Below are 13,208 nucleotides of genomic sequence, written 5' to 3'. Positions count from 1 at the left end.
GTTCTCTTGAAAATTTGGGTCTATTTCTAGACCTCTTCCTTTCTATTAACCTGTTTTTCTGTATGCTATACCACACTTTTTATAACTTCTTTTATTTTTTTTATCGGTACTTAGGACTAAACCTAGGACCTCGCACATGCTAGACAAGTGTTCTATCATTGAGTTGCACTCACAACCCATTATTACTGTACCTCCTTTTAAAAAATGGAATATTTTGGGCATAGAGAAAACTATGGACAGAAAGAGAGAGAGATTGCACACCTGTGTGCCAGATACTAAGATTTGTCACATTTTGCCATTTTTATATAAATTTAGTTCACTTGATATACCACAAAATTCACACTTTAAAAATATACAATTAAGTGGTTTTTAGGGTATTCACAAAGTTGATGACTATTATCCCTATCCAGTTGTCATCATACCTGAAAGTAGGGCCTAATGATTTAGCTCAGCAATATAAGCGCCTACCTGGCAAGCTCAAGGTTGCAAGTTCAATTCCTAGAACAAAAAAAAAAAAAAAAAAAAAAATCATACCTGAAAGTAATACCTTGCCCATTAGCTGTCCCACCCCTTCACACAGTGCACCTGGCACCCACTCATCTACTTTCTATCTCTGGATTTATCTAGTCTGGATAATTCTTGTGACTGGAGCCATATCAGGTGCAGTTGTTTGTGTCTGCTTCTTATATTCAACTAATGTTAAAAAGGTTCATTCATATTGTGACATGTGTTGACTCTTTACCCTTCTGTATGGCTGAATAATAGTCTATCACATTTGTTTATCCATGTATCAGTTAGTGGACATTTGGATTGTGATTTCTCTACACACTCACAATTCATAATTTTCCACTTCAAAGTGATACCTACCTCATTGTAGTTTTCAGTTACATTTTTATGACTAAGAATGTTGAGCATCTTTCTGTATATACTTATTGGCTATGTGTATGTTCCCTTTAAAGAAATGTTTATTATAGGGTCCTTTGTTCATTTATTGTTTGAGTTGTTTATTTTTTTTTTGAGTGGTTAAGTCCTTTATATAGTGGGTCCCCCTTATCTGTGATTTTACTTTTTGTAGCTTCAGTGATCATCTATTTAATGTTTGAAAATATTAAGTAGAAAATTCCAGAAATAAACAATTCATAAATTTTGATTACACACTGTTCTGGGTAACATGATGTAGTCTCACCACCTCCCTTTGTCTACTATATGCTTGATGCATTCACTGCCCACCTGTTATGTAGTACAGCAGTTGTCAGACTGTTGTATCATTATGGTCAGGTCATCTTATTTTACATAATAATGTCCCCAAAACACAAAGGTAGTGATGCAAAGGAGGCAACAAAGAATAAAACCTGGGAGGACAGGTGAACTCTGATATTGTGTGGTAGTACTGCAAAGCAGGAACTGCGGAGTGGAGAAGCCACTTACTTTCAAGAACGAAAATAAAAATTTTAGGAAGAGGAACAACTTTCATAATACTTTTACCATAAGATAGTGTTATAGTGCTATTTTATTGTTAATCTGTTACTGTTCTTAATTTATAAATTAAACTTGATTATAAGTATGTATAGGAAAAACATATAGAGTATAGAGAATTCAGAGCTATCTGTGGTTTCAGATATTCAGTATTCTTAGAACACATCCTCGACAGATATTCTGGATATAGTACCTTATGATTTGCAAATACAGACAAACTTGGTGCCGAGTCATCACATACAACATGTGGAGTTCAACAGCTAATGCAGTCCTTCTTCCCAGCAGAAACCTCTTGAGCCTGGTCTTTACCCACAGCATTTCTGTCAGCTTTCTGGTGTTCTGAGTTCTGAGCTTTTGACAGAATCTCCCATCAAGTACAGCTTAAAGCACGGCAGGGCTGCTTATTCAACTGACATCTCTAAACTTTTTCAAATGCTTCCCATAAACTAGTTCCAAGGCTCCTGAACCATATATGGTCAGGTATGGTCACAGCAATGGACTCGCTTCTCTGGTACCAAATTCTGTACCAGTCAGTGCTTACTAGAGAAAACAGATTTAATATACAATGTACACATAACAATAATTTACAAGATTGTCTTTCCATGGCTGTCCATAGAGTTGGGTGTGGAAGAGTTCAAAAGGGCTATCTGTGCACTGGGAGGATCTACAGGACTCAGTAGAGGGCCTTCAGAGTTCATTGTAGTGCCCTGCATGAGCCCGTATCAGTAGGTGAAGAGTCTGCACTGGAAGGCCGAACAGTCAGCTAGAAACTGAAGAATCTGTACTGGAAGTCAGAAGAAGATGTTCCTGACATTGTAGTGAGATTTTAGGAAAAAAACAAGGTAGTCTGCTATTTTGATGTAGTTGCAAGTGAGTCTGACTTGATAGAAGCTCTTTTGATACAGGTTGGAGACAGGTTCCACACAAGCACACTGAGTATAGCATCACTGCTAGAAGTGCCTCGCTAGTTGTCATTTCTTTTTCCCCTACATGAACTCTTTGTTTTTTTTCCTTTCTTCAAACATACCACCGTTTCCTACAGGTCCTCTGTGATCCAAATTTCTCTTTTTTTGTTCCCTAGTGCTATATTAAGTGAGAATAATATACACATCTCCAAAGAGTCTCTTCCTGTGACACATTCCACACCTGTGGACAAGGATTCTGTTCTAAAGGTAAGAATACTTCTTGAAGTTTTTCCAGGTACAACACTGAATTCAGTCTAGGGACATCTGATGATTTCTGATTAGCATTGTGAGAAATGCATTGAGCCTCAGTTCTCTAAAGAGAATCCTATTGATACATCCTTTCCAAGAGTATCTCAGAGTTTCCTCTTTCAGTTTTTGTGTTACTGTTTGTATTTTTGTTTTGGGAGCTGACTGTGCTTTCACTCATTTCCCTTTTAGGGACATACTCATTGATTCATGCAAATAGATACTTTTAAAGTACTTATTAGATAAAAATTGAGGTTTATATATTTTGAACAGAGGTGACTATGTTAAAATTAGTAGTGTGATTTACCCTAGAGTATATAAACTGTGAAAGACTTGATCTGTTATGTTAACTGGTATATCCATATGCCTCAAACAGTAGTGTATAAAAAATAAGAGGCAAATAAATGTTTGTAGATTGAAATAAGTAAACTTTTAAATAACAGGGACCTATCATTGATTGCGTTGCAATATAATCAGGTCATTCTAACTTCTGTCATGCCTGTGTCACCTCAGAAGTTATACAGATTAGGGCTGGGGAATTAGCTCAGCGGCATAAGCGCCTGCCTGGCAAGCATGAGGTCATGAGTTTGATCCTGGTACAAAAAAAAAAAAAAGAAGTTATACAAATTCATTGCCCGAGAATGCTTTAATTTGCAAGTTTAAAATTGTCCTTCCAAAATCATTCTCTTTTTACATAATATAATTAGTTTTGAAAATTTGCCAAGTATTTCATGCAGAAGGAAAAACTAGAAATCTCCTTTAGTCTCACTCTGCAGACAGTGCATAGTTGATATTTAGGTATGTAAATTTTAAAAGAAAATCCCAATCTAAAATGCCCTCAACCAGAAATGGTTTTGTTTGTTTTGCTAGCCAAAAATGCCAAAAAGGCATTTGGCATCTTTAGTCACTGAAAATCATTAAATAACCTGAGGTTTTTTTTTAGAAAAGAGTTTAGATCAGTTATAAAAGACATTTAGTGTAGTTTTACTATGTAGATAATACATACCATACAACAATGCTGGGTATCACAGAGTACAAAATTGAATGAAACATAGTCTCTACTTTTAAACTGCTTATGGTATGCTTAGCCCAGGGCTGGGGCAGGAAGAAGGAGAGGAAAGGGGGAAAAAAAAGTATTAACACTTATTGGGAGAGAATTTGAAGCATCTTCCCAATTCACTGCCTCCTATGTGAACCTTTTGTCACTTTCAGCTAGTCTACAGAAAACCCCAACAGTCTCATCCCCACCCTTTCATGAAAGGAATAGCTGTATGAAAATTTATAGAATGTCTCAAGTTCTGATCATGGTCTAAACTCCCCTCCATGAAGAAACAAAATCAAACCATGATCCCTGAATACCCTATTGTTTAGATGATTAACACTAACCAGGAAAAAGTCTCCTAATAAAGGAATCATTTAGCAATTCTAGATGCTTTATCTTCCATAGGATGCTGCAGATGAATTAGATGCCTTGCTGTTATCTCTAACTGAGAATCTAATTGATCGCACAGTCACACCCCAGGTAAATATGCAAGATCAATAGGAATTTCTGTTTTGAAAATGTTCCTGCTAAATTCTAGTTTTTGCCTAAGTAAACTTTTTCATTTAATAAGTTTGTATTTCAGTAACCACATAGTATTGTCTTTCTGTACTAAAATTCTACTGCTTTGAATTTGCATGTCCCTGTATAGAGATCACATATTACATAGCTTGTAATTCAATATATTAAATAACATGAGAGAAAACATGGAGATAAACCACCTTAATGAGTTAAGACAATAAGAAAATACTTAACTTTTTAAAATGTTATAGATAGATGGGAACATGGTTGGCATTAACGTGCTAGTCATTAATCTAAGAAGGTACTGTGTTCATTGCTACAACAATAATACAGTAGTGCCTTGGTTTGCCGACTTAATTTCATTCCATGATTTTCAAAAAGATGGCTACAGTCATGTTCATCATCTGATGCAAGGTTCACATACAAAAGCAAAATTTTGTCAAATGCTTATATATTTTTTTTTTGTCTTTTTCCTTTTTATCAGTACCGGGGATCAAACTCATGACTGCCTGCTTGCAAGGCAGCAAATGCTTATATTTGTGAGCCAAATTATTTGCAAAAAAGAATGTGATCATTATGAATATCTAAAATGTACCAATAAACGTAATTTTTAAAAAGCTGCTAATTAAGGTTGTCTAATCAAGAGTTTTAAGAATAATTATTGCATAAGAAAATACAAAACATCTTGAAATCTTATAACTTTTAAATAAAAGAAATGTAATAGTGGGGGAAAAAAACATTCCTGAACTGAGGTGTCCCTGTACAACGAAGAAACAGTTTAAACTCTCCAGAACTTACATTACAGTGTATGTGAGGTCGGCGTTACACAAATAATTAGTGCCTTACAAGCTGTGGGAACTAGATATTATTCTAAGAGCCTGAAAGTAGATGATACTTTCTGTGAATCCTGATATTCTCAAATTTTACAGGATCTTAGAGTCCCCTGAAGGTGCATACTAAAACATAGATTGCTAGGCCACACCTCGAAGTTTCTAATTTGGTACGTCTTTAAGGGACCTGAAAAATTACAATTCTCTGCATGATCCCAGAAGAAGCAGGTGTGGTCTGGGAACCCACCGCTAAAAGCAATAAACAAAGACTACTAAAGAATAAGAAATAATTTTAAATTAGCACAAGTAAATAGATAGAAAACAAAAAGGATAGTGGTAATATTAAACCATAATAATTCCTTAGACAAAATTAATAACTTCTAAAATTAGTGCAAGATGTTCCCAAAGGAACAATGCATGGAGGCTTCATTGAGAACACTGATTGTAAGTATGCTCTTTCTCATAATGGGTAGGTGACAATGTAATAAAAGTCAAAACATCAGACACTCAAAATACCATTAGTTTAGGTACACTGTCTTTCAGGTCCATGGAACGCTTCTCTTACATTTCCCTTTATCCTCCAGTTTCCACTTCCATTTCTCTTTTCCTGAGTTACCTCTTTATTTATGTAAGTCCTTCCAGGTTACCTTTCATGTATTTATTTAGATAAACATTTTTATCTGTATCTCCTTTAAGGGATTGTGGGAGAATTTGGGATTTGTATTCATAAGTAGGATTGTAAAACTACACACTTAAATGAGCACTGAATTAATACTAATTGTTGCTGATTGCTGCCCAAGATAACTCCCACAATTACAGTGTTCAAATGTTCCCATTCCACTCATGTTCTTCCTTTAGCTGCACTTTATAACTTACTGTTATCTAGTGGTAACAGTAGTGGTAAACTTACTGGTGTTTGTCTCATTGTTTCCATTTGCCCAAATTTAATATCTCCAGTTTCTTAAAACTGATTTAGGTTTTCTCTTTGAATTACCTATTTATATCTTTCGCCCCTTTTTCTTGCTCATTTTGAGTTCTTTGTATAGTCTTGATATTCCATGTCAGTTGTATACATTAAAAATATTTTCCTAGGGGCTGGGGATTTAGCTCAGCGGCATAAGCACCTGCCTTGCAAGCAGGCGGTCGTGAGTTCGATCCTTGGTACCGATAAAAATGAAAAAGACAAAAAAAAAAAAAAAACCTTTTCCTAGTCTGTATGTTCAGAACAAAGAATTTTATCACAGAATCATTGGTGATATGTTTCTAAGGAGATTGAGGCAAACCTATGTCTAGCGCTAGGAGATGAATGATAAAATAGATTTGTACCCTTCTTTGAACGGAAACTTTGAAGAATGAATGCCATCCATTCTTCATTTATGGTTGGTTGGTTGGTTTTGTTTTTGTTTTTTGAGACCAGGTCTCACTATATATAGCGCAGGCTTGCCTTAGCCTCTTAAGTTTTGAGATTACAGGTATATGCCACCATACCCAGTCCTGGTTTGGGGTTTTTATATTTTCTTTCTTGTCTTCAACTCTATCACTAAAGTCACAGAACAATATTTTCTGTTTTACCCATATATACTTTTTACTTTATTTTATTCTCATATTTTGGTTTTTAGCAATTTGGCTTTTGGGATTTAGTTTAGGGTTGAGTTGTTGACTGCTTTGGTTTTTTGGTTTTGGGGGTTTGTTTTATTTTGTTTTTGATCCATAGCAGGAATAGAGGGATAGTGATTTGACAGTGCCTCAACTTTATATATATCCATATAAACAGCTGATTTCTCAAATATTGTCTACTAAATAGCTGAGGACAATATTTTATTTTATTTTGATTTACTTATTTATTTTGGTATTGAGGATTGAACTCATGACCTTGCACTTGCTAGGCAGTTGCTGACGCCACTGAGCTAAATTCCCAGCCCTTATTTACTAAATAATCCTACCAAATAATCCATCTTTGCCAACTGGTTTGTGATATCATCTCTATTCTGTTCCTTAGAGTGCTGTCTTTTTCTGCTCTAATACTATATTTTTATGATTCTGGCTTTATAATATGTTTATTATCTGATATAGCTTATAAATTTTAGAATCAGCTTGTCATTTCTCCACAAATCCTTCTGGCTTTTTAATGGAATATGTATTTTTTGCAAATAAGTGGCATTTTTATAGTGTGACATTTTTCTTTTCATATACATGATCTTTATCTCCATTTTCTCATCTTTATTATTAAGTGTCCTTTGTAAGTGTTCTGTTATTAGATTTAATTCTAAATATCTTACAGTTTTATTGATATTTTGAATGCTGTTTCATTTTCTACTATTGAATGTATAAATTGATTTTGTATGTAGCAAACTTATTGAAGTCTCCCCCAGGCAGTCCACAGATTATTCTAAACATCCTAGCAATTTCTGAGGGTTATTTTTACTATCTCTGATTATTGCCTAGTCCATTGTTCACATATGGCTAGGTCTTTCAGTTTTGCTATATTTTAAAAATATACTGTGAGATGCACATATGATCGTGATAATTATACTTTCTTGAGCTTCCGTCAGCTCTCTTTTCCTTTGTTTCTTTCTCTTCTTTTCTTTTCTTTTCTTTCTTTTTTTTTCTAGATGAAATCTCACTGAGTTGGCCAGGCTGGCCAGGAACTTGGAATCCTCTTGCTTTAGTGTTTCTTGCTGGTATTACAGGGATAGAGCACCATGCCTGGCAAGCCTTTCATTACTTTTTTTTTCCTTTTTTGCCCTTTTTCTCTTTTAATTTCCTTTGTGACAGATAGAAAAATTAACTCTCTAACATTTTTTTTTTGTTTGTTTGTTTGTTTTTTGTCTTTTTCCTTTTTACCGGTACCAGGGATCGAACTCACGACCGCCTGCTTGCAAGGCAGGTGCTTATGCCGCTGAGCTAAATCCCCAGCCCCTAACTCTCTAACATTAAGTTTATATTGTTCGGTACATAATTTTCTGGCTTTTTATTTTCAACCTTTCTATAGCCATTGACTTTATTTTTTTTTTTTAATTTTTTTAAGGAGAAAAAGAAAAAAAAACAGAAAAAGGGTACATGTTATACAGAATTTCAGAAAAAAAAAAAAACAGTAGGAAATCACTAGTTAGTGGGTTACATATTGTCATCTTAGAAATATTTGTTCACGTTACAAAATTAAAGCATATAAAGTGGACATTCAAACAGTGAATGCAGTTCTGTTCAATGATCCAACAAAACTCAGTAATATCATTGTCTATCTTATACACTTAAATATACATGCAGTTATATCGTTTAGAGCACTTTCTTTTCCTCTCTTTGTACAATGACTATTACACATTTTGGGTTTTATTACTCCCACTGTTCTTACTACTTTTTTGGAAGAGAGTAGAACCAAATGTGACATAACAGAACAGAGTCAGTCATATCAAAAGGGTGGACATAATAGATAATGTAAAAACATAATACAAGGTGATCAACAATGGTTACCATAATGCCTCCCGCTATCTCAAAAAGAATTGCCTATATCATCAGTTATAATAAAACTGAACAAAACAGTAAAGAACGAAACCAACAAAACTAAAACATTGGAGACACTACAGGTCTTCAAAAGTAGATAATAGTCAACCAGAATGGGCGTCATAATGAATCCCACTATCTTCACAGCTGTTGCCTAAACTTTCGACCCTGGTACTATCAAGCAAAACAGAATAGAGGAACATCAGTCAAAACAAGATGGTGAGAGCAATACAGGGCTTCAAATCAAGTTAATAGAAAATTAAAGTGGGTTATTATAATATATCCTGCTATTTTTTTATTTTTCCCTTAAAAGGATATAAATAAAAAATAATAAAATGGAGATTGAGATAAAAGAGGGCATAACAAAACAGCGCAGATGAAAACATAACCATTTAAGTAAAATAGTGTTTCACCACAAGATAATCCTGACATAAAAGTAGTTACCGTATTGTCTCTTTCCTTGAAATCTTTGAGTATAACTTCATATACTGTAGCATCAAATATATTAAAACAATGTAAAACCATTCAAGAGAATGACAGTATTACAGGGTATTTAGAATCAACTAACAGAAAATGAACAGTGGTTTCTGTATAATCTCTTTGTCTATAAAAGTTTTTGATTATACTATCACATATAATAAAATCCAATAAGAAACAACCTGTTAAGACCTATGGAGACAGAAGAACAAAAGCTTGATGGGACTTCAAAACAAGATGATATTAAATCAGCATTACCTATTATGACGTTTTCTCCAAAATAGCTGTTCCTATCATCCAATCTTCTCTGCCTCATTTCTGTTGATATCTTTTTCTGTCATTAGTTGTCAGTTTGTCTTCATTTTGTTTTCTGCTCCATTCATTGTGGCCTTGGTATTTTTCTTTTTTAGAATATCCTGCAGTATTCTCTGTAGAGTTGAATTGGTGGTTGCATATTCCTCTAGTTCCTCTTTATCCTGGAAGCACCTTGTTTTTCCATCAATTTCCAGGGATAGTTGTGCAGGATATATCAATCTTGCTGGAGGTTATTATCTTTCAAAGCTTGAATTATTCCCCCCGCTCCATGCTCTTCGTGATTTGATGGTTTGTGCTGAGAAGTCTGCTGTAATTCTGATGGGTGTTCCCTTGTAAGTGATCTGTTTCTTGTCTCTGACGGCTTTTAATATTCTGTTCTTATATTGGATTTCTGGAATTTTGATTATTATATGCCTGGGTGTAGCTCTGTTTGGGTTGTAGGTGGCTGGGGTCCTGTATGCTTCATACATCTGAGTATCTTTGCCTTTTACTAAATTAGGAAAATTCTCCTGGATTATTTCTATGAGTAGCTTTTGTAGTTCATTTGTTTATGTCCCTACCTCTTCTTTTATGTTCTTAATTCTTAAATTATAGATCCTCTTATCATCTTCTAGCCTTTCTATTGTTGCTGTTTATTTTTTTGTTATTTTTAAGAAGTTTTTCATTTCATACTCCCACCTTACAAGTCTGCCCTCCAATTCAGATAATCTATCCTTAGTTTCTTTCAAGCTGTTATGCCAGCTTTCAATAGAATTTTTAGTTTCCTGGTCATCTCTTTGAACGTGCTTCACGTATTCTATGTTTTCTATATTTTCTCCATCAAACAATTCTCCCCTTTTTTTCTGTTCTTCCATTCCACCATCTGTTTTTTCTTGGGCGGTGCTTAACATTTCTCTAACTATTCTGCTTATGTCTTGCTTCAGGTCCTTAGTAACTTCATTCCTGAACTCGTCTATGAGGCTCTGGAGATAGCGCTTTGTGTCTATTGGTGCCGTGTCTGCAATTGCATGTTTCTCAGGATTGGGGGCCAAGGACCCTTTCTTGTTGCTCCTTCTTCCCATATTCTTTGTTCCTTATATACAAGCATACATAGGAGGCGGAGCTTCCTTCCCTGTCAGCCACAGTCTGTTTGAATTGTGCTGGCTGGGTATTCCCGCCCACTGCAGCGCACCAGGGAGATACGGACTGGGCAGCCTATGCAGGGCCTGCCCCTCCAGGTCAAGGCTTCACTGCTAGGGTGCACTTACAAGCGCTGGGACCTGGGTTGTGCTAGCCTACTGGGTCTCAACCAGCAGCGCCACGTAGGCTAGGCACTGCTCACCAATCTCGCTTGAGAGGGGAATATATGACTGAAGTCACTACAGCACCCTGTTCCAGCAAGTCTGCCTGGTCCCAGAATGTCCTGTGTTGGAGCCTCCTAGATCGTGGGAGAGTCCCAGTTTCCCTCACTGCAGGTCGATGCACGGCTCCCCGCCTGTCCTGCTCTCAACTCCGTTCACCAATTCCGGTTCTCAGAGCTTTTGCGTGTCTCTCTCCCTGCCAAGCCGATTCAGACACAGCAGCGGCAGCAGGAAACCCAAATGGCAGCTTCCAATGGCACGGGCTCCAGCTTCCACTCTGAGGCTTTATCTGTTCCTGTTATAGCACCAGGATTGCATTCCCAGTTGGTTTCTCTCAGCCCAGTTGGTACTTGGGTCCACAGGGTATATCTCCTCTTGCTTAGGATTCCTCACTCTGCACCATTCCTGGATTCTAAGCTGGGTCTCTCAGAGAGCCTCCGTAGCTGCCACTATCTGTCAGCCATGTTCTGCCGGAAGCTCGCCATTGACTTTAAATGCATCCTTTGTGAACAGCAATTTGCTGGATCTCTTTTGAAAAAAAAAAAAATTTTTTTTTGGTCTTTTTCCTTTTTATCAGTACCAGGGATCTTTTGAAAATTTTAAGAATGTCTTTTGAAAGTTTTGAGACTCTCCATTTCTTCAAATTTCCAGTTTACACATTTATATTTACTGGCTTATGGTTCCTATATGGTTGTATTGTATACTTATTACAGGTTTATAGTATGGCTAATATGTTATATTTGTAATAATTATTATAATTATGATTATTATAATAATTATGATTATTCATTTTTGCCAAACATTTCTATGCTGTTAACTAATTTTTTTTCTGTATTGCTTTATTTCCCACTATTAAAATGCACTTTCCTAATATTTGTAGGAAAGTCATACTTCGTATTTTTATTCTTCTGCTGGTTATCTAACTTAGTGAGATTCAGGCTTAACACTGAATTTTTCTTAGCAGCAAGTAAGGACACCAGTGCAAGAACTAGCCTAACCTTCTAAAGCAGGAGTGTTTCATTAGATTGTAATTTTGTACAGAGAAATAAGATCTAGAAAACTAAACATAAGAGCAAATACAGCAAAGGCTGTGTGAATCAGGAGCAAAATGGGTGTTTTTATTGATGCTTGATAATTAGAATGCACATTCATGATAATTAGGAAATTACCTCTTTATAATCACATTTTTCAGTACTTCGTGCTATTCATTTGGATTAGTCACAATTCATTGCTTAGGGATGCTGCTTAGGAGGCTATGATTATTTGTAATTAACTGAATGTTCAGGAAAAAATATTAAACTGAACAGCAACAGTGGAGTACAGATAAGTATTTTTAAATAAACTGAAAGTAGTAATAGCATTTTTGATTCATACATGTTTAGATTAGAAGTTTTTAAAATTATGATAGTTTCATAAATGGTGAGATATTGCATTCATGTTTATAGAAGAGCCTTTGATTCGGAAGTCCATGTCAGATGAAGGGGGCTCATTAAAAATTGCACTCCCTGTTGATATAGGGGAATGAAACTCCTGACCTACTATATGTCCAGTACGAGTTCATGTTCTCTAAAATTAAAGAATGAATTTTAGGAACAGTGGAGGTTAAGAGCAGAAGTATTTGTTTAGAGAAAGAAAGCTTCTGTCTGAGAGAGACAGAAGGGGTCTTGAGTGGGTTACCAAAGATTCTGTATTTTCTCGGAATTTTTATAGAGTAAAACCATGAGATGAGGTGGGTCTAAAATTGGGGAAAACTGGGAACTCTCGATTGGCATGAGGCGGAACAGAGCTATGGCCAACCAATAAGTTTAATTGTTCAGGTAAAATTGATCAAATCCGGGACAAATGGGGAAGCGAGTAGGGTAGCAAGTGAGCATTCTTTACAAATCAGTATTTCCTATAGGAGGTTTAGATGGTAACTCTTGGCTTCCCAAGGTGATCCAGATTTAATCCCTAAGGATTATACTTAAGGATGTGGTTGCATTTGTTTAGCTTTCTGTCCCAAATCTGGCCCACAGCAAGAGGTGTGTGTCTCCCAGACATCTGATCCTCTGTGTCCATTTCATTAAGGGCCTAGTCCTGTCCAACTGCCTATATTTCTAACTTGCTCAGCTACCTGTAGCACTGTGATACGTTTCATAATAGAAGAAAATATTATGGGTATAATTATGAAAATAAGTCAGTCTTTCCTTAAAGCAAATACTTAAATTTGTTTTAGGTATCTTCAGCATCCATGATCACACCCCGATGGATTATCCCAGTAAGTCGATATTTATGACTTTTTTTTTCTGAGAGGTAGACCTAAATGGACATGGTTCTGTTTCTTTACAAACATGGGCATCATTATCAAAACTCTGTTAACTGAATATAAGGGCTTCAGGTTCATGGCTTAATCTTTCTGTTTGTAAATGCTTACGAATGCAGACAAAAGTAAAATTTGGAGGGGAAAGGTAGTTTAAAAAACAAAGCAATGTGACTATCAGGATTATCTTCCTTCTTG

At 35.8% G+C, this 13,208-nt stretch overlaps 1 protein-coding gene across 8 annotated transcripts in view; it reads left to right on the top strand.

Moving 5' to 3' along the window:
• Epb41l5 (erythrocyte membrane protein band 4.1 like 5) overlaps positions 1 to 13,208 on the top strand; it is a 131,887-nt gene that overhangs the window by 110,330 nt on the left and 8,349 nt on the right. For all 8 annotated transcript variants that reach the window (XR_010050760.1, XM_063258938.1, XM_063258939.1 and 5 more), the window contains exons 21-23: positions 2,558 to 2,648; positions 4,135 to 4,209; positions 12,927 to 12,968. Coding sequence is in view for 7 of the 8 variants with exons in the window: in XM_063258938.1 (XP_063115008.1) it covers positions 2,558 to 2,648; positions 4,135 to 4,209; positions 12,927 to 12,968 (208 nt within the window). In the remaining variant the exon portion in view is untranslated. The remainder of the gene's footprint in view (positions 1 to 2,557; positions 2,649 to 4,134; positions 4,210 to 12,926; positions 12,969 to 13,208) is intronic.

The sequence above is a fragment of the Cavia porcellus genome, unplaced genomic scaffold, assembly GCF_034190915.1.
Source record: "Cavia porcellus strain 051 isolate PalLab524CR breed Dunkin Hartley unplaced genomic scaffold, mCavPor4.1 scaffold_12, whole genome shotgun sequence".
Taxonomy (NCBI): Eukaryota; Metazoa; Chordata; class Mammalia; order Rodentia; family Caviidae; genus Cavia; species Cavia porcellus.
This window is presented reverse-complemented; position numbering and strand designations above follow the sequence as displayed.